At 40.6% G+C, this 21179-nt stretch overlaps 2 protein-coding genes across 2 annotated transcripts in view; one reads left to right on the forward strand and one right to left on the reverse strand.

Annotated features, from left to right (window-relative positions):
• Positions 1-7666, forward strand: part of nop14 (NOP14 nucleolar protein homolog (yeast)) — a 10183-nt gene extending 2517 nt beyond the window's left edge. Inside the window, exons 5-19 of the mRNA XM_020600949.1 lie at positions 394-548; positions 751-888; positions 1002-1124; positions 1263-1394; positions 1705-2062; positions 2271-2401; positions 2508-2593; positions 2701-2836; positions 3996-4097; positions 4554-4707; positions 4823-4982; positions 6528-6675; positions 6804-6922; positions 7059-7214; positions 7298-7666. Of these exons, the coding sequence (XP_020456605.1) occupies positions 394-548; positions 751-888; positions 1002-1124; positions 1263-1394; positions 1705-2062; positions 2271-2401; positions 2508-2593; positions 2701-2836; positions 3996-4097; positions 4554-4707; positions 4823-4982; positions 6528-6675; positions 6804-6922; positions 7059-7214; positions 7298-7394 (2195 nt within the window). The 3' untranslated portion in view covers positions 7395-7666. The remainder of the gene's footprint in view (positions 1-393; positions 549-750; positions 889-1001; positions 1125-1262; positions 1395-1704; positions 2063-2270; positions 2402-2507; positions 2594-2700; positions 2837-3995; positions 4098-4553; positions 4708-4822; positions 4983-6527; positions 6676-6803; positions 6923-7058; positions 7215-7297) is intronic.
• A 970-nt stretch (positions 7667-8636) lies between these two features.
• On the reverse strand, positions 8637-15960 carry LOC109960683 (alpha-synuclein-like). The gene is made up of 6 exons (XM_020600953.1): positions 15708-15960; positions 15225-15383; positions 15031-15060; positions 13707-13849; positions 9673-9744; positions 8637-9373 (listed from the first exon to the last, which is right to left on the reverse strand). The coding sequence occupies exons 2-6, from the start codon at positions 15343-15345 to the stop codon at positions 9356-9358; spliced, it is 384 nt and encodes a 127-aa protein (XP_020456609.1). The 5' UTR covers positions 15346-15383; positions 15708-15960; the 3' UTR covers positions 8637-9355.
• Positions 15961-21179: the final 5219 nt, after the last annotated feature.

Raw genomic sequence — 21179 nt, forward strand, 5'->3', positions numbered from 1 at the left:
TACCGTGCAATTCTAAACACCAAATGAGCGAAGTGTTTACTGTAACAAATTGATGTGGTACTCGTGGCCTGTTTAGCATCATCAAATAAAATTAATTCCTGCATTTGTGTCAGTTGTTGTTTCTTATGTATTTAGTTCTGTGTGGTAAATAATGTCAGTATTTATATAGAAATCCACTCATATTTGAACAAACTTTCTAATCCATGTGCAATTGTTTGTTCCAGTAATTCACAATCGCAAGAAAACAAAGAAATGGCAACATTAATTAATTATTTTTGTTCCGCTTTACAATATATAAAACACAACGTTCATGAACATGGTGACTTTCTGGCGAGGTTGCATGAGTCCCGCCTTACAGATGGCAGAGCTGGTACATAATTTTTCTTTCTCACCTAGCTGAGCTGACTGCTTCCCACTTTGGCGGAGGAGGGGGCCTCCTCAGAAGGAAAACAGCTGGGGAGCAGCAGCAGGAGGATGAAGGAAGCCAGAGGGCAAAGTCCAGACAGGAGCTTATTGAAGAGCTCATCCAGAAGTCCAAGCAGGAGAAGGTGAACAGTCCTGTTGATGGACAGACCTTGTCACTCACACTGTAATTAGTGGATAGAAGTTATTAAGTGAACTAAACTGTCTATCTTCTAGAATTTCTTTGCATTAATTATGGCAGATGATTTGTTACTGATTAATTGTAGTGATCTTCTAGGGGAGATGTGGCTTGTAGTCCAAATGAGTAACTTTAGGGTTCTTTCTCAGCGTGAACGACAGGTGCAGAGAGAGGAGGCACAGGAGCTGACCGAGAAGCTGGATCAGGAGTGGAAGAGCATCCAGACTCTGATGGTGAAAAAGACACCTAAAGCCGAACACGGTGACAAAAAGGAGGAGAAGCCCAAAGTAGGGATGCGCCAATCAATCAGCAAAATGTCCCAAAGTTTTGTGCTTTTTTTCCCCTTCAGGGACAGAACCTGATATGTCTTTGTTCTCCTTCTGCTTCCTCTGGGTTCCAGCTGGACGAGTACGACATGATGGTCAGAGAGCTCGGTTTTGAGATGAAGGCGCAGCCCTCAGAGAAGATGAAAACCCCAGAGGAGCTTGCCAGGGAGGAGAGAGAGAAGCTCCAGAAACTAGAGGTATGACTACAGTGTTGGGTCATGCTAAACTTTCTTTTCTTATCTAGGTGCGACCAGCTTCTTGTCTCTATCACATAAAATCATAATGTTTTAATGATCTGTGTGATAGGAATTTTTTTTGCTCTGTGCTTCCTCCAGGCTGACCGTCTGAGGAGGATGATGGGAGATGAAGTTGGGGGCAGTGCGCAGAGTCAGACCCACCTGTCTGCTGATGACCTCAATGATGGCTTCATCCTGGACAGAGATGACAAGAAGACCCTGTCTTATCATGTAAGAGACAGCACTTTAATGTGTGTGTTGTGTGTTCAGTTCTCTGGACTACCGTAATTTCTGGACTATAAGCCGCTACTTTTTTCGCTTTATGCACACACCCTCATCATGGAAAACGCACGACGAAATGCATATGATGCAGCTTTAAAAGGCGATCAATTTGGCTGCTGTAATGTCTCATGTTACAACGTGGACACCTATGTACAAACTGTTTTTTCATTTTAAATTTAGTGGGTGTGGCTTATATTCAGGTGCACTCAATAGTCCGGAAATTACGGTAATAAAGAATGTGTTTCAATCATTTGTCTAGGATGGAAAATGGAACATTGGAGGGGAGTCTGAGGAAGGGGGGGATGGAGATGAAGAGGGAGAGAGTGGTGAGGAAGAGGAGGAAGATGGAGATGAAGAAGAGGGAGAGAGTGGTGAGGAAGAGGAGGAGTCAGGCGTAGAGGAGGAAGATGGTGATGAAGATAATGCAGAAGAGGAGGAGGGGGGCAGCACTGAAGAAGATGAAGATGGTCACTCTGACCTGGACTCTGAGCAAGAAAGCGAGGATGAGGACAGAATACAGGAGAATAAAGAGACCAATGCCAAACCACAGAAGAGTAAAGAGGAGATGAAGGCCCAGCAGGAGGCAGCCAAAGCTGAGCTCCCTTACACATTTACTGGTACGTACGCTCATAAATGGATTTAAATAAAGGAAAGATCTTTAACTTTAGGTATTTTTCCTAATTTACTTTTTCTATTTGAGTTTACTTCTCAACTGAATCTCAAATGAACAGTGCCAGTATCCTGAGTGAAGCTGAGGTACGAGTATTTATCCCTTCACTAAGTGCTGTAACAAACTGCTGTACTCTGTGATTCTGTCTCTCATAGTTCCAGAGACCTTTAATGACCTGAAAGACTTACTCCATGGTCACACCCCTGACAACCAGCGCCTCATTGTGGCCAGGACTCAGAAGTGCAACCACCCTAGTTTGGGTGTAGGCAATAAGCTGAAACTGCAGGTACAATATATAATAGGCATTATTTTTATAAATTAGTGTGGCACTTAAGTCTCCATCTCAGTCTTACATTTATAAACCTAATTAATGTTATCACTGTTTGTCTCAGAAACTGTTTGGCTTTCTGTTGGAGTACATTGGAGAACTGGCCACCAGGAGTCCGCCTGAACTCACCGTCATAGATAAGCTCATACCGTGAGTACAGAAAGTGGCCTTCTACCTCAGGTTTACCTCTGGATTCAAATGTTTCGTCCTTGAAACTTTCTTCAACCTTGCACTGTTTTTCCTTTCTCTCTTTGTAGAGAATTGTACGCTCTGTGTCAGATGTTTCCAGAAGCAGCTTGTAACGTCATGCAGAACGTCCTCAGAGATGCTGGTCATAGCGTGGAGGAGGTGCTTGAGGTCAAAGGACATGCAGCTTTCCCAACTCTAGACATGGTATGGATTAGTTACTGTGAACAAACATAAACATGTTAATTGTTCACCAGGGTGTACAGAGATTTTTGAATGTTACTGGACCCAGTAAGTGTTCATTGTTGACCTGTTGGTGAATTTACTGGCCTACACACATTTAGGCCATAGGTGCAGGAAGGGGAGGTTCTCCTAGTGGTGGCTGCACGTGGCATCATCTTAGACTCAGCAATAAAAGGACAAAAGATAAAAAAAAAATTTTAATTGTAGACATAGTAGTTTGAAATGGAGGAATATGGTTGTGGTTTTAAATTATTTATTGAGGAATGATTCATTCAAATGATTCGTGGGAGCTTTCCACAGTTATCAAGTAACGGTGGTAAACAACAGCAAGCACTGAAGATCAGTTTTTTTTTTTTCCCCAAGGTAACATTATTATTTCAAAGACGACCAAAAATGATACTGCTACTAACATTAGCGAGAACAGATGAAAACAACATTGCTAGTTAGAACAGCAAATGTTAGCGACAGTACTGGGGTCTTTGTGGATCAACAGGCTGCTGCTTCTACCTGTGTTGGACCGACTGAGGTCAGAGGATCCAGGGATGAGGAAGCTGTCAAGTCTTCAGCTGTAAACCACGAAGGCATTTCATCATGCTGTTAGTTACACACTAATAATTTTGTTTGGTTCTGATGAGCTAAATGTTGTGATAGAGAATGAGGATCACATTGATACAAATCTAACTGAATGAAGCGTAAACAATAATTTTCAAAAACATCCGAACATGTAGCATGCAAAAATCTAGACAGATTTTGACTGTACTTTCATTTTCTGTATGGCAATATACATTATTTACATGCTAATCTTATTGTAAACATTCGCATGTGCGGCGGTACCCCCTGTGATTCAGGCATCAGCTTATAGATACAGCAACTCTGGTCAAAGATATAGCTTTGGTTTCAGAAGAAGAGGAAACACAAAGTTTTAAAAAGCTGTTTTATATGCATTTTTACTACAAAGAGGATTGTGTGATGCTTATCTTTGATTAGTGCTCAGTTCTAGGTTTTCAGGAGAGTATTCCCTGAAAATAAGCTGAGCACTAAAAGCACAATGTTTAGAGGGATTCTCATTTTTTCTGCTGCATATGACAAATGTAGTTACAGTATGTGTGTTTTTTATTTCAAGCTTATCTACCTGAAGGTGACAGCCCTGCTGTTTCCTACCTCAGACTTCAGACACCCAGTCACAACTCCAGCGCTACTTTACATCAGCCAGGCACTGACCAAGGTACACACAGCCTTTGGTGTGTGTGTGTGTGTGTGTGTGTGTGTGTGTGTGTGTGTTATTGTCTGTATTGTTGGAGCAGTTTCTGTTCTGCCTGCCAGTCTTTGTGTGTTACTTTGTCATTGTTACTTCTACTATTTCATCATTTCTCATTTTGTTTGTATCCAGTCCTCATCCTGTCACAGTTGATTCAGTTCTTTGTGCTTTTTCTTCATATAAGAAGAGGCTTTCCATATAGACCCCTCAAACGTTTTCAAGTCTTCATTATAAAATTTACAGAACAGCTGTGATGTTACTGTTTTCAAGTCAGAGCTACATATGAAACCCTCATTGTTTACATGATGGTTATATAGAAGTAAATGTCTTAAATCCCACAAAATTTGTGTCACTGGATGGATGTTTGGTTTGCTGCACTACTGCTATAATCATATGTGTGTGTTTAAAATTTTACATCCTCAGTGTCCAGTGAGATCATTACAGGATGTAATGGCAGCTTTAGTGCTATGCTGCCTGGCAGTGGAGTACGTCTCGATTTCAAAGCGCTTCCTGCCAGAGCTCATCAACTTCCTGGCCGGAACGCTACACTTGGCCGTGCAGGACAAGACCTCTCTAGGTAGCCTATATTTCACAAAATACACATCAATATAACACTTGGTCTGTTGTACACATTTTGGTGCCGACATTTGTGAAGTGAAACAGACGTGACCCACCTGGATGATGTGTTGTAGGATACTCTGTGGTGCCACCTTTCAGGCCAACAGGGAGGAACAGTAATCTGCTGGTGTTGTCAGACTCGGAGTCCTGCAAAAGCTGGAGCAAGAAGAGCCTGCCGCTGTCTGCTACCCAACACCTGGAACTCAAAAATGACACGGACAGAGACAACCACAGGTAAGAGCATTGGAATGGTGTACCTGGATGGAATGAGGCTGGTCAAACCCCTAAACCTTAGACTGATTTAATGTTACTACAGTCAGCTGATAAAACCTAGACAGTAGTTAATATCATTAAAAATTATTGCATCAACATAGAATAACAGCTGTCTAAAATAACCCAGCAAAAAACAGCCTTTGGCCGTACGGTTGAAAGACAATGCACGTAGACAAGATGAGAGTCGGCCGTGAAGGTAGCCAGGCTGTTTTCAATGTTCCAATTCAATGATGTTCGCCTCCAGTGCTGCTAGCATCTGACATTTATTGCAAGTACCACTACGATTACCACAGGAAGTAGCAGGAATCCAGTCAAACATCGTGTATACATACTTATGTAAATCCAGACAACCCCCAGAGATGTGCCATTTAGGAAAAAAACCCTGATCTGGGAATATCTTAATTGTCCATTCAGAACTGAGTATTTAACAATGTCATGGAATAACAGGATTGAACGCCGTCCTGGAGACAATTATAGACTCAGTAGAAAGAGAGGGAGGGAAGTACAATGTGAGGAGAAGCCTTTTGTCTCCACACAGCCTGCATGTTCAGTTTGAACCAGAAAAAGACCACGACAAATGAAACAGCAGGACAGGAAGTGAGTCATTAGCCTCCTGTGTAGAAATGAGAACCGACAACACAGTTGTGTGATGAAGGTCTTTATTAATGTCCACCACTGCATGGATATGACAACCTAATCTAAGCGTTCCTATTGTGTACAGACCTGTACAGACTGTAAGGCTCAGAGCTGATACATTCACTTGTGTGATTCTGATGTGTCGCCAGCATAGTTTCACACAGCAGCTGGTGTGTAGGCACGAAGCAAAGCTTGCAAACAGGCTTCAGTTGACCATGATTGTGCACAGGTTGTGACGAATATACATGTTCATTAGCACTCAACTAAAATTTATACCCTTAACACGCCATAAAACACTGTTAGAAAGAAATTAATTTAATTTCATTGTAAACCTAAATACTTGCTTAGTGCCTTGTCTTGAGGTCGATCCGGTCCAGTCTCCTTGACACTGTAGTGAACACAGCACCTAATGTGACTCCTGCTCACTCAGTTGTATTCTACTTTCTGCGTCCCTTTAGGCTGCACATTGACGCGTGCACACCAGCATCTGTGTGTGAAGAGTGTAGTAGCTGCAGTAATTACTACCACAGTGATCCAGCAGGTTCTGGGTGGGGGAGGACAGTGTGTATGTACACTGCCTGCCAGCTAAAGTGTGTCTAAATGTGTAAAGATGAATACATGTATTTGCATACAGAACGCTAAACTCATGCTGTAATAGTGAGGAACAATTATTATATAACTAAATGCAGTTGAAGGAGTTGATGTCTTAACCACTTTCCTGGTTATTAAGTGCATCTGTCTTGTAGCATTTTGCACCCCTTCTGATGTTCAGAACAACATTTGTTGTGGAATCTACATAATGGTTTCATGATTATGTAGGTAGGTAGTAGGTATACACTAACACTGTAGTGTGTATGTACCCCTTCACAGGTTGATGTGTTTGTTTACTTGCCTGGACTTGGTGAAGCGGTGCTGCCTGCTCTACAAAGACCTCCCATCCTTCCCACACATCTTCCAGCCAATCAGAATGCTGCTTTCCAAACACCTTTTAGCCCAAACGTTACCGGAGCCTTTACAGGTTGGTGCTAGTTAGGGTTGATATAGCACAGGCTCTCTCTTGCTCTTTTTCTCTTTGTATATTTCTCTTTTTATTATGTCCTTTTGTCAGTTACATCCTAATTGTCATGTTTGTGCTTTTTGTTTCAGGAGCTCCACGGTGAGATCCTGGAGGTCATAAGAAGTGCTCCTGTGACTCACAGGCTGCTGGTTTTTGACAAGAAGAAGCCTATTCCTCTGAAGCTGCTCACCCCTAAGATTGTTGAAGTGTAAGTGGGAATCCAGTGAATACAAAAGTCTCGCTCTCAAAATCAGCTGTCCCGTCCAGAAGCTGGGATAAAGCCTGCAGATTTGCCTGTGTTGCATTTGTTTAAATATCTGATCAGCATCTTTAATATTTTACAGGTTGGACTATGGAAAAAAGCGTGGCAGCACCAGAGAGGAGAGAGAGCGGGAACGACTGAAGCACAAGCACAAGAAGGAGTTCAAGGGCGCTCTGAGGGAGATCAGGAAGGACACGCGCTTCCTGGCCAGAGAGAAACTCAACGAGGTCATGAACAGGTGTGGATAAAATTGGTGTCCACGGGGAAGTGAACCAAAACGTCTGTTAGAAGCCTCTAACTTTTTCGCATTCTGTGTTTCAGAGATGCAGAGAGGAAGAGGAAGGTGAAGGAGCTCTTCGGCAGCTTGGCCACTCAGGAGGGAGAGTGGAAGGCTCTGAAGAGGAAGAAGAGGAAGTGAAGTACAGAATTTCAGCCTCCTTTGCTTCTCTTTTATATGGACTTCTCCCATTCTGCTGTGGATAGTCTGAACGAGGTTGAACTTTGTGGAACTGTAAACTGTATAGATTTTTTTTTTTTATACACTGAAGACAAATTCAATTTCATGTTGTACCAAGCATTTTATACATTTTGAGATATAGTAGTAAGAAATATAAATCAACAAATTATACAGAAAGAATTAGTGATGCAAATTTCATGGCTTGATTACAGAAGAAACCAACAAGATGTATGCATGCATAAGATTTATTAAATTATCATTTTAACATGTATGTATTGGGTCATTCAGTGGGCGTCTTTAGAGGCAGTGATGCCTTTTGTTGTCCGACTTCCTCTTGTATCACTTCAGTCCCTCTGGTCAGTGTGTACAGCTGCTGGTTGCTTATTTCACAGATAGTCTGTGCTCCCCAAGCCCCTAATAACACATTAGTTCAGCGACTGAAGGCACGATTATTACTGCCTTTAAACCAAATGCCTAAAGACAGATTATATCCACTCATAAAAATGCACCTAAAATAAATCCTAATAGTGCTAAAATCCATGGAAGATGATGAAAGGCCTAAAACAGCAGCCTGTTATTGCTGTGTTTAGCCCATGTCATCTACTGTCTCCCAGATGTTTTTAACACCTAGCGTGGCCCGTGGTTGCTTTCACACATACATCCACGGTTGGCTGGCTGCTTTCTGTCCTACTTTCTCATTAGATAATAATGAGAGAGAGAAGATGACCTGACATCCAGCTGAGTTCTGGCATCACAGTATTTATGATTAATTCAAAACGGCAATAAATTATTTGTATTAACACAGTGAGCTGCTTGCAACATTTTACACTCAGTACTACAAAAGTTAAATGTTCATATTATTCTCAAACACTCAAAGTGTGAATCTTTTGAGAACAATATGAACTTTAATTAAAGAAGGGATGGCAGCTATAAATTTACTTATCCATAAATATTAAGATAAAATTATTTGAAAGTATTCTGAGTGAAAAATGAGTATGAAGTAATGGAGAGGGTGCTTTCCTAAAGTTTTAAGCGTTAATTAATATCTTGCTTTCCATTGTCTTTATCAGTTGAGAGAAATTCTTCTACCCTTGTCTAAGAAGTACAGAGTGGTGAAACCTACAGAACTGCACGTTCCTTTACTTCCCTAACTCTAAAAACAACACTGACCCGACACGTCAGCAATCAGATAAATGAACAAAATTCCATTTTTTGCATATTTTATTCAACACTTCAGATATATTCACATCACAGCGACAAAGCTGAATAGTACTTTACATGCTCTTGTTTTTCAAAAGTTTATTCAACATGGTATATATATGTAGATTTGTTAAAGCAGTGATAACGTAAAAAATACAGTTATGAATGCACTAATAGCTCAACACTTCAGTCCACCGCGAAAGCCAGTGACAGTACAGACGAAAATAGAGACGATCATTATGTTTCCATTACAACCAGATCACTGTCAATGGTTCATTTATATAGAGACACTTAGGTGCTTGAAGTGATCAATTGTGGCATATTTCCATGGATGAGATATTGACGTAGCCACACAGTTGACAGAAGTGTACATATTGACACCCACACGTGCACACACAGTGACCAGGCAGCCTTCTCAGTGGGAGGGAGTCGCTGTAAATGACAGCTGGTCACAGAAGACACACACCTGAGGTCCCGGTCAGGACTGATGTGCAAAAGGCACGCGCACACACACACACACACCCACACATCATCTCCCCTTCTCTACAGTATTTACACATATACTGTTGTAGAGACGTACATAAGAGCGCCACCAGAAACACGCAAACACAGATGCTGGGCACAGACTCCATAGAGGACCAAAACGAGGCACGACGGGACTTGGCAGAGCGACATGGAATGTTTCAGTCATTGATCCTTGATTGATCCTTGAAGCTCTCAGTTTATTCATCGGAGTCCTCCTGGGGGAGAAGAGTGACAAGAGACGGGCTGTGAATTCACTGTCATGGATGCAAATGACTCCCTGTGATATTATTTGTTTAACCGTGAAGCTTCACCATCCAGCATAATGAGATTACATCTAAGGAACTGTATGAAGCAGTAAAGATACAACACATTATGGCAATTTATTTATATGTTACTCTGGCTGCTGTCATGAAAAATACATCTCTGTCCTTGTGTTATTTGCTCATTTATATCTTGTTACATGCTAAATATCTTATAAAAAATCATGGCTTCTTTTTTCTCTTCCTTGTCTTACCTCTGTAGCATCAGCAGGATCAATATCAACCGGTGACTCAGCCAGGTTCTGTGCAGCTGAGACGTCATCACTCTGAAAAGCACAAAAGGTAGATTATTTTTCTTTTTTTAACACCATGATTCAGTATATCCTTGATCGGAAGGCACTTAATGGAATGAAGAACACAATGCTTGTGGTCTGTGTTTCTGCGCATATAGACACATAAAGTTGTAGTGATTGGCTGATTAATGGATTAGCTGGTCAGAAGAACATTTATTGGCTGTTTTGCTAGTTCCAGATTTTCAGATGTAAGATACTGATTGTTTTCTGTGTCATACATACAACTATATATTTTAGATGTGCACTGCTGCTCAGACAAGCCAAGACATTTGAAGATGTCACCTTGGATTGTGGCAAATTACCACAGACATTTTTTCACATATAAATATATTTATTTTACATGTTAAAGACAAAACAATGAATCTATTAATGGAGAAGATAACCAGCAGATAACTGTTGATGAAAATAACCCTCAGCTGCAGCCCTAGTGAGACATGACTTCACCTCCAAGTTGTGTCTGTGCCTTTAACCATGGTGGTGTAAAATTAGAAAGCAGTTTTATTTTTGCAGCTATGATTTGAAACTATTTGTTGTCCTACTACCGACAGATTAGAAAACCCTTCTATGTGTTGTTCTAAATGCAATTTTGGGACTTGTGTGCGTATGTGAAACGTTCACTGACAGCTGACATAACCTTAAATCGGTTTTTACACCCTCTCTTCCTGCTGTTGCATTTAACACCACCCATCAAGCGTCCATCTGTTCAACCGGCAGAGCTAGAGAGACTCATGTAAAAACGCACACAAACACCGACTTGTTTATTTACTGTGGTCAGACTTTGGCCGTATCTGAAATATCCTCCAAAGCCAAATCCAAATACTGTCTCACCTATGATAGTGCTACTGTTTCAGAGGTATTTTCAAGCAGAAATCACTTCCTGGGGACATGAAATACAGCAGCCTGTTTTATTACATGACACAGAAAAGCTCTGAGCAATGTTTGTTGAGACTGTTTTCAATTTTCCGTCATGCATCCTCCTCTGCTCTCCCACCTCTCTACCCACCACTCTGCCTGCTCCTCTGTCTCATTGTCATCTTCCTCTCCTTCTACCTTTCTGGCTTTTGTGTCTCCTGATATGAGTCACCAGCAACTGATGAATTGGTGAAACAGCCCAATGAGATTAATCAAGACTCAGCATCCCTTCATCCACTGTTTGCTGATGTATGTGTGTGTGTGAGACACAGGAGACGATGTGGGCTTTTCCAACGTGGCATCAATTTTTAAATGAAATTAATATTAATGGTGTTTAATGGCTGAGCCGCTTGGGAATGATCGTCTGCTTGTCATTCTCTCAGTGGGAATACCAGGGTTTTTTTTTATCTGTGTGTTTATTCTTCTGTCAGTCAGACCATCCATCTCTTTATCAGTCAGTCCACTCTGAGTCTGTTTGTCCATCTGTTTGTCTGCTCTGCCAGCCAGTTTGGCTTATCAGGGCTCCTCATAATGAGGCTGATCACATTCCAGGTGGGGCTCTGTCTGAGTTTTATCCCTCAGGGTGAAAACCACAATTAGCTACCTTACTGACACAACTGCTATGAAGGATGAAAGGATTTGGTGTTTTCAGGGTAAATTTATAGTGCAAAAGATGAAAACAGCAGGGGGCAAACCGTGTTAAACATGTTGTATGTGTCAGTTGTTGCCACTGGCAGAAAACTAACTTGATCATTTCTTTGGTGTCTTATCTATTTTAGGGCACCTTACACTACTCACATCCAATTAAGACAGAAATAAAGGAAACAAAGTGTGTGTGTGTGTGTGTGTGTGTGTCTAAATTGTTGTTATGGATTCCCCAGTGTTTCGTCGCTAATTAAGGAACAGGGGGTTGAGCATCACAACAAACACTTAGCGATGTGTTTGTGTTGCCCAGGGAAATATTTGATTGGCTTAACATTTCCTGCTACTCACAGCAATATTATAATTGAGGAGGGTGATTACAGGCAAAATTAGTCCTCCCTTTAGAATTACATCTGATTTTAACACCTTATTAATCCTGATATATAAGAGCAGAGGTGTGGGGAGTGTAACCACTTTGGTTTGACTACAAAAGCAGAACAGAGATAAGTGTTTTTCAGTGATAAAAGCAGAGGATGAAGTGCACGAAGGCTGTCTGTTCATCTTCTTCTTGGTCTTGTTTGAACGCTTATGAATTTCTGTGCTATAGGAGGTGGTGCAAAGTACTGTAAAAATGAAAATGTAGTTATTTAGGGTGAGAATCTTGTGCGTTTTGCAAGTAGTGATTAAAAGTGCCCTACAAGGTTCTCTTGTAAACAAACAATCATTATGTTTCAATGCAGTGTTTCTCACCAAAGCACACTGCTGTGTATCCTAGAGGTCTAACAAACATGTTGTTATTTTCTTATACATGAACCCTTTAAAAAAAAAGCATTGTTTACAACCACGTTTATCTTCTAGCTATCTCTTCCACGTCACATCGCTAAGCTTTTTTGCACATTGCCGCCAGTTGTTGATAAGTGGAATTGTGTGAAACGGTCAGTAAAACTAGAGAGGCTGCATGTACTATCAACAAGAACAGTAACAACTGTGCCACCCTTCAATTATTGTTTATTATTTGCATTTTTCATATGTTTTATTTATTTGTTTGTTTGTTTGTTTGTTTAGGTGTAAATGGGCCCATGTGAAAATGACACATGATCATCTGTCAAAATCTTTGCTACAGAGATGGAGAGAGTAAAACAGAAGGATCCAGACAGCAAAACAAGCCAGTGAAAGGGGGAAGAAGAGTCATTTTTCATATTTGACTTATGTTGCACCAGTAAATTGTTTGCTAGAGTAAGCTGCCCTTACCACCACCACCGCTTCCTCCTCCTCCTTTGAGCAAATGAAGGCCAGACTGACTGATGAAAAACACAGGGCAAGCTAACAATATGTACTGGCTTTCATTTCAGGAAAGAAAGACACACAGCAGATGTGAGAAGTGATGACAAATGACTCAAGGTCAGGAGACTGTTTAGGCACAGTGAAGAGACATAGCTGGCAACTTCTGGAGTGAAATGAATGCTTCGCCTTTGCTTTGCTGCAAACTACCTTTTCTAAGGATATGTTTAGCATGTGTGGCCATAAGAAAATGAAACAGAAATTGGAATTGTTCTCATTTTTGATGACAGAAATTGTAAACTGTAATGGCACTGCAGCTATTGTGCATATTCTTAAAAGTTTTAAGAGGGTACTAACCCATTTTTTATAAAAAGTCTTGGTTGACTAATATGTGAGGACCAGCATTGCTAATATGACAATCAAAATACAATGTTGCAGCCCTGTAAACCATAGAAATGCTGTTACAATATATTTTGATCTCTTTGTCAACATACATATACTGTATAGCACTGGTAGCCTTAGCCTTAAAGACATCTGAGCCCCTATAGCATTCAGCATTTGAGAGGACATTTGAGCTGTAGCTGTCTCTTTTTCATGAGTCCAGATGTGGTGGTACCACATCAGCCTTCAACTTGTAATTCAGGGATTTCTGACACAAACTCTCACTGGGTGAAAAGAACTACAGACATAACATCAGTTTGTTAGCAGAATGCCTACAAATGCACCAGATGAATCAAAATAAAATCCACTAATACAATTGATTTTGCTCATTTTCTAGAAGCTATACATTGTTTGTATCTAGTTTCACTTGGTTGCTACCAACTCATACAAATGTGTAACAGCAAAAGTACTCTAAGTAATTTAGGATGATTATTTGGTGTGACCTCAAGGTTAGCAATAAGGCTGCCACCTCGGAAACCTCCAGGTCAAAGTAAAGGGTTTTTTTTTTTGTTCTTCTCATTCTGTCAGCTTTGAGTAAGTGCAGTATTAACCCTTGATTTGAATCATGCCATGGAGTAACATCTGGAGACATGGATTACTAAGACACACTACTGTAATGGGTGCTATGGCAACAGATATAGTTTAACCGTCTTTCTTACTTGTTTGGCTGGACCCTTCTTGACCAGTCCAGTGGCTGCAGCAATATTGCCTGCACCCTCCACAGTTTTCTGGGCCACAGCAGTAACCCCGGTAACCATCGCTCCGCCTACATGAGATACTCCAGACACAGTTTTACCTGCAACTACAGGGGCAGAAGAGAGGGGGAGGGCATTTAAGGTGGGTGTATGTCTTTAGAGCAGGGGTCTCTGATCCTGGTCCTTGAGTGCCACTGCCCTGCTCGGTGTGTTCAGTCAGTCAGAAGCTGGAAGATACCAAATCACTTAGTCTTTCCTCACTCCAACTTTATCTAAGATGGAATCTTCCAGCTTCTGATTGACTGAAGACACCTGATCCAAGTAATCAGCAGTGGGTAGAGTAGGGATAGTTGGAAAACAAGCAGGGCGGCGGCTCTCGAGAATTGCCCACCCCTGCTTTTGAGCCTCAGCAAGGACATAAACATAACACAGACCTTACAATACTGAATTTCAAAGTTTCCACAGTGACTGGAAGGAAACATAATTTGAGCCCTTTAGTGACTTCTGTCCAGTTGTCAGTGATTTAGGATGGAAGTGGAAATCAGTATACAATATGGCAGATAAATCCACAGGTTGGTCTAATGACCTCCTCAGCCGTTCACCATACCGGGCTGATGACAGACGTTTACTGGTCACTGAGTGTAGTTTGACCTGATGGAGGTGCTAGAGGACCAGTCCTAAGGCCACTAAACTCAAACATGAATGCTCACCATACATTTCCTGCCAATACGACAATTAGGTTCTGAAATACGGTGGCCGCAGCCAAACAAACAGGCAGACGGATGAATGAAGGTGGTCACAACTCCACTTCTTTGTAAAAGTAACAAAAAAATACTAGTCAATACTACAGTAATCCAAACTGTTAATTTGTCACTGCTTGTTTTTGCTGCTGCATAAGGGTGCATAATTGTGAGGGTATTTATTAACTAAAGTGTCAGAAAATGATTGTGATATTCTTTAAAAACACTCACATTGTTAGCATTACAGCCGTTTTTGTGGGTGCCTACTAGTCTATCTCTCCTGGCTTCTCTGCTTGCTTTGTATGCTAAAACGACAACGCCTGCATGGCCAGGTTGTGTTGAGTTAGGTGGCAAAATATGACTGTTGCTCACCTGCTGAGCTAAAGTAGGCGAACTCTACTGCTTTTGCTTCTGTCAGAGATCTACTTGTCTAACTATCCTGCTCAGAACAATACGCTGAACTTACAAAATATGTAAATTCATACAATATTTATTTATTTTTTCAGACCAACAAAGGATGGGAACAAATGTTTTTAGGCCTGTGTTACCTGTTGTGACTCCATCCTTTGTTTTGTTACCTGAAAGGAAATGCAGGTGAAATTTAGTTAGTCAAAAATATCAACTACAGAAACCTGTAAATGGTCAAAATGGCCTGTTTCATTCAGCCTCAGTAATAATAATAATAATAATAATACATTTTCTGGTGACATGAGCCTGAATAAAATGAATTTCCAGCACCCACCGACAAACATAACCCCATCTTTCGTCATCTCAGCTGCTCCAGTCACTCCCTGCTTCGTTTTCTCCGCCACTGCTACGACCCCATCCTTGGCTTTGTGGAAACCTTTCATTAACGCGTCCATGGCTGCTTGATTGGCACCCAAATTACACGCACGCACAGCTGTGGGGATGTCAAAACAGGCGCGATGAGAGAGCACTCCCAGAGGAATTGAAGAGCTCGATATTGAAATGTGTGCCACCGCCCTACTTTTCTCTGTGTGTCAGGTTTGTCAAGCCAGTATCACCGACTGAAATGTGTGTGTGCGCTGGTGATGCAGGCAGTCCTGATCCAAAAATCCCACCTGTGGGAATCGGCTGCGCCCCAGCTGAGAAACCATGAATGGATTTACTAATACATTTAAAAAAAAAATAGAGGGAACGTGTGTGTGTGTGTGTATATTTAAATAAAGTCAAACAAGAAATTATAGAGCTGTGTTCCACGCACCTGTTTGTTTCAACTTCCTTTGAGTCGAGATCAAGATGAGACTCCCCGGATGAAGCGAAGGTTTCCCCCGACGAGCGGCAACACCGGTTTATTGTCTCCGAACTACAACAACTACTAAAGACGATGTGTGTGGGTGTCTTCCCAAAGGACGGACGACGCTCCACAAGTTGGATAGACTCCTCCCAGCCTCGGTGATGGAGAAGGAGCGACTGAACCCCGTGATGCTGATGCGAGAGAAGAGATGCTCCGCTGTCTGTCTGTCTGTCTGTACCACACACACACACAAAGGATTACGTAGCTCCTTCTGTACGTGGGTTGCCCACAGCGTGTAGGTGCAGCAGCAGGCACTTAATCACACATCTATGGCAGAACTACCAATTAGCGTCAGTATAATTATGCAAAACACCACTACTGGGCTGTCCAGTGTTCCTACATATGAGTTACTACAGCTGCACAGCAGGTCCATGACGGGTTTTTGAATTGTAGATTAAAAGGTCATCCTGGAATTGAACCCTAAATCAGTTTTTACATTGATGCTGGGCAACCTTTCATAAAAAAAACTGTTTAACATTCTTATAGAGATACCACTTTAAAAATAAATAAAAGCCACTTTGCTTAATGGTTGAAGCATTATTGAGTTATTGTTTCCATCTTGGGATATTTCAGTGCTCCTGACATCCTGACACTTTTTTAGTTTGCTGACTTCTGACAAATAATCACAGATATGACATCCAAACATCATAAAGCCTGAGCCAACAGCCAGACATACCTGTGTGATGAAACTATGCATCTTCTGTGTTCAGATGCTCATCACAGGGCTAAGTCCTGCTTCCCTTCGCTGTCAATCAGATGCTAAAGAGCAGAGTCATTATGGCCCCATGTTGTTTATCACTTGCTCCAGGGGGACAAGCCAGACTCAGCATGATGCAACAGCACAGGCTCAATTAAAGGACCTGACTTTTCTTCAGACTAATGTATGTAGAAATCATGTGCCAGGATAAGTATTGTGGCCATGCCGTTGAGTCCAGTGGTTGATTTTTGTGCTTGATGACACAGTTTCAATCTTAAAATACTGCGTTAAATGTTAACTCTGCCAAAGACAGAACAAGACAGAGCATTTGGAAATAGCTTGAATAATGGTCTTTAAAATTTGACATGGTGTTCTCTTACAGCACTGAAGTGATTGTTGTGGAGTATAGATTTAAAATGACTATAACTCATGACTCATGACTCATACACACATTTTCCCAGTGGGGTACCAGTGTCCCTAGGTGGGAATAAAAGATCTAAATTATTCAAGCAGAAGGTCAGGCCTGAAATGCAGGCTGACCTCCTGCATATTTGTTGCATGGACCTGTCAGTGTGGAGTGCTTTCCACATCAGAGCTGCCACTAAAGCAGCATCACACATCTCACTGTCAGCTGGACTCATGCGGCTTGTTACAGTGGGCTCATTTTGTCAGACCTGCTCTCATCATAAATCATTATGATGATAAAGAGTGCTTGGTTTGTCACCATGACTTACTGAGAGGTGATTTAACATAAACAAAAATAGCAGATCTTGTTGGTCATATTCACTGAATAGCAGCGTATGCCATATAAATGTAACGATGACAGTCCATAAGAAGCAGCCAGTAATAAATTCTGCTAGTTAGACATCACAAACCCACTTGAAAAATCAGTTCTGAAGTTTTAAAATTATACTATTTTTTGCATTTTTTCATCTCTGTTTGCCTCTTTCTAAAGGACCACCCTCAGTGAATCATCTTCGAGGCAGATAAAATAACGTGAGTCATAGAAATTGTATTTGTTTTCGTTGGAAAATTCAGAATGTTTCAGTCAAAGTTGCTTTAAAAAGGCTTTGCCATGCTGTGTAAATCTACAGAAAGCTTACAGTTTCAATTTAAGTGTTAAAACCTTCTTCTATTACAGCTGTACACAGTGTGGTGTGTGCGTACGGAGAGGAAGACACAAGGTGGTGCCCAGTTTGACTGTGCAGCTCTGCCCCGCTGTCATCAGTGGTCACTCAGTAGTCGGTGGGTCTGTTCTTTTTCCATGTGCGTGTGTGTGTGTGTGTGTGTGTGGGCGCCTGGTGGAGGGAGTGTGTATGAAGATCCAGTTCTGATGAAATAGAAGCCTAGAATTTCACAGAAAACTTTAATTATATCTCTAGTCTGGCTTCATCACAGACTGACTAACTGAAATCTAAAGTTGCAAAGTGACCAAGGCTATGAACAGTTCAGGTTAGACTGATAATAAAGCAAATGATAAATGTATTTTTATTAAAATAAGCATGATTATTGTATTACCACCAGTACTGACACCATGTTATGCATGAAAGACCAAACTTCCACAATCGTTTTCAATGTTTTTATTTAATTTCAGTTGTTTCACCTGAATTTATTTCATGTTGTGTAGTGCCACCTTCTGTAGGATGCATGCTATAGCTGCTTGAACTCACTGACCTGAATAAGTGCAGATCTAAAGGTATTACGTGGCCTCGATTCCTCAGATATAGAAAGCTGTGACACTGACTGCATCTGAATTGTCTTAAAAGTCACATTGTGGCCTGATTGACGCTGGTCTGGGGGAAGTAAACGAAGCCTTAAGAACACATCTAAGACAGTTCCACTGTAGATTTTAAAGATTTGTGTTTCCCTTTGACTGGTTAACATGCTGGGAACATCAAGGCAATGAATCCTTGAAATATTCCGAAGTTATTTTATGATGAAATCTCACGGTTTTTAAACAGCAAAGATAGAAAAACAATCTGCTCATAAAATCATTAGATATACACTTCCATAACTTTGTTAGTTATAAGCACACAGACGTGCATTTTCCAGTATACCTGAGACTCCTTCTTCAAGCATTGCAGTTTATTTATGTAAATTGCTTTTGGCTTTATCTTTTTTTATTTAGTTTCTATTGCCAAAATCAAATAGCAAATTCTCCAGCCTAGGATTTACTGTTTGTTTTGATTGTTTTAAGATTAAACATTTCTAAGCTTTTCCCTCAGTTTTATCCACACAACCTTTTTTTTTTTTGGTGACGCATGTATCCCAGTAATGCCTCACAGATTCTTATTCTCACTGTATTTGCCTGGACACTGTCCATGCACTGAATCATCAGACACTTGGCAGACTGTAGAGGGGCAATGACTGTTTGTTAGCGAGTTAGTCACTCTTTGGGCGTTGGTAGATGTTCCAATTTGAAAGTGGGTGCAGCCATGAAGAGGAGAAAGGACGATCATCTGCATTGTCTCTGTGGTTGTTCTATTATTTGTTGGTGTCACTGGTGTCTAAATGTTTGTGTCATTGGTGTCTTACAGTGGTTTCTGTGAAAAGGGATGACAGATGATTTCAGGTTGTGTCATTGGTGTCTTACAGTGGTTTTTGTGAAAAGGGATGACAAATTTTGACAAATTCAGCCATGAACTTGTAGCTCTTGATTACATATAACATGACTTTGCTCCTCATTCAGCGTTTGTTAATTCCACAGCGCATAAAAGCACCTTTACCTTTTTTACACCTTGCCTTAAATTCTTATTGTTCGTTAAACCTTGTGTATTTTATATATTTTTACCTGTGATTTAGTTTCTTGTCCTTTTACATTACACATTTTTATTATTTGTGTATGCTGTTTTCTCCATTTTGCAGAGTTTTTCCAGCAGCACTTTATAATATAGCCGACATTTTACAGTGTAATTTTGTCAAACAAATCAAGTGCCTACTGTATAATATTAAAACACTTAGTGGTTTTCACTGGCATTTAAATGTAGGTGCATTGGAAGAAAACAAGAGAGCAAGAGAGTGCCAACTGGGATTTTTAGATGAAAAGGAGAATTTTTGTATATATTGTGTAACTGCAGCAAACAGTACAGCTAGAATGAAAAGTATGGCAAAAAATGTTGATGGCAACCTTGTGCGTACTGTGCAGTTAAAAAGTAAGAGAGGTGAAGAGTCAGGTCTTTTATATCACTGTCTGTATAATCATACTGTGTAATTAAATGAATTAAAAATGATCATTAAGATCCTCATTAGACATTTATGATCAGCACCTCTGTGCGTTACATTATTATGTTATGTTTTTCCCTAATGGACAACAGAAACCTTCCACAACTGTGCACTTTGTTTTATACTGTTCTCTCCTTTACTCTCTTTTGTTTTTTCCCAGTACTGTACTCAGTAGTGAGAGTATAATTTATGTCTCCTTTCCTCTAAAATGCCCAGTTGCTACTCCCTGATTCCTCACAGCCTTGAGTTTTTCCACTGTATTTACATTTAAATATTAGAAATAAACCCTTTTATTCGAACCGGATGCATATAAAAATAAACTAAGGTGTATTATGAAGTGTTACTGTAAATATATTTTGTAGTAATTTTTAGCTGCATGAATAAAACTGGCATGACTTGATATTCTGTATTTTCCTCATATTTAATGAGTCATACAGGATACAAAGCTTAGTCTGATGAATTTCATTCACTATATGATCGCTTTAGGGAGTGACCCCAGTGGCTATGACTAATGACCCTGGTGAGGTGATATCTTACACAATACCTCGTTAAATCAAACGGGCTCTTCCCTCTTCCACCCAGGAATTGTTTCAGACATTCTGGATTCACTGGTGAAAATCTCAAGTAGTTATTCTGTGATCCAGAGGGTATCGCTTGACCAGCTTTATGTCAGTGTCTTACTTAAGTCTAATATTTATTTCACCATGCATTACTTTCCTCTTAGCATGGTTTGAAAACTACCTTCCTACATAGAGGAACAGTCACTAGATGGCACCAGAAGATACCAAACCAGCAGACAGTGTCACACGTCTGAGTACGGTCCCTCAAACACGTCCACTCAACAGACATCTGGCTAGTTTTGGCACAACTTTTTATCAGCTTGATTATGAGAAATAGGGGATATTCCACAAAAACAAACAAACTAACTAACAAACACGTCCACTCAACAGACATCTGGCTTGTTTTGGCACAACTTTTTATCAGCTTTATTATGAGAAATAGGGGCTATTCCACAAAAACAAACAAACAAACTAACTAACTAACTAACTAACTAACTAACTAACTAACTAACTAACAGGTAGGGTCGTTTTCTACAAGTTACTCTACCTTTGCCAAATTAGGATTACATTTAATAATTATCTTAAATATGCTTGTTTTGCCACTGAGGGAACTACACAAATTCTCAAACTGATAGCTGGAACATAGAACTGCATTTAGTGAAAGCCTCAGCAGTACCATACCCACTGAGATGGCGGTTGGTAAAACAACAACATTGTTGATGAGAAACAAGAGTGTGATGGGAATTCATAATAAAGCTTTGACACATAACTATGTTTAGTCTTTCCTCAAGAGGGCCATCATACAGTACTTCTGATGAGTCTTTCACATGCTGGTAGTAATTTATCTGAAATCCAAACACAAAACTAGCAAAGTTTGCAAAACCTCTGAGTGACTCATTT

This window comes from Monopterus albus, unplaced genomic scaffold (genome assembly GCF_001952655.1).
Source record: "Monopterus albus unplaced genomic scaffold, M_albus_1.0 scaffold49.1, whole genome shotgun sequence".
NCBI classification, from domain to species: Eukaryota; Metazoa; Chordata; class Actinopteri; order Synbranchiformes; family Synbranchidae; genus Monopterus; species Monopterus albus.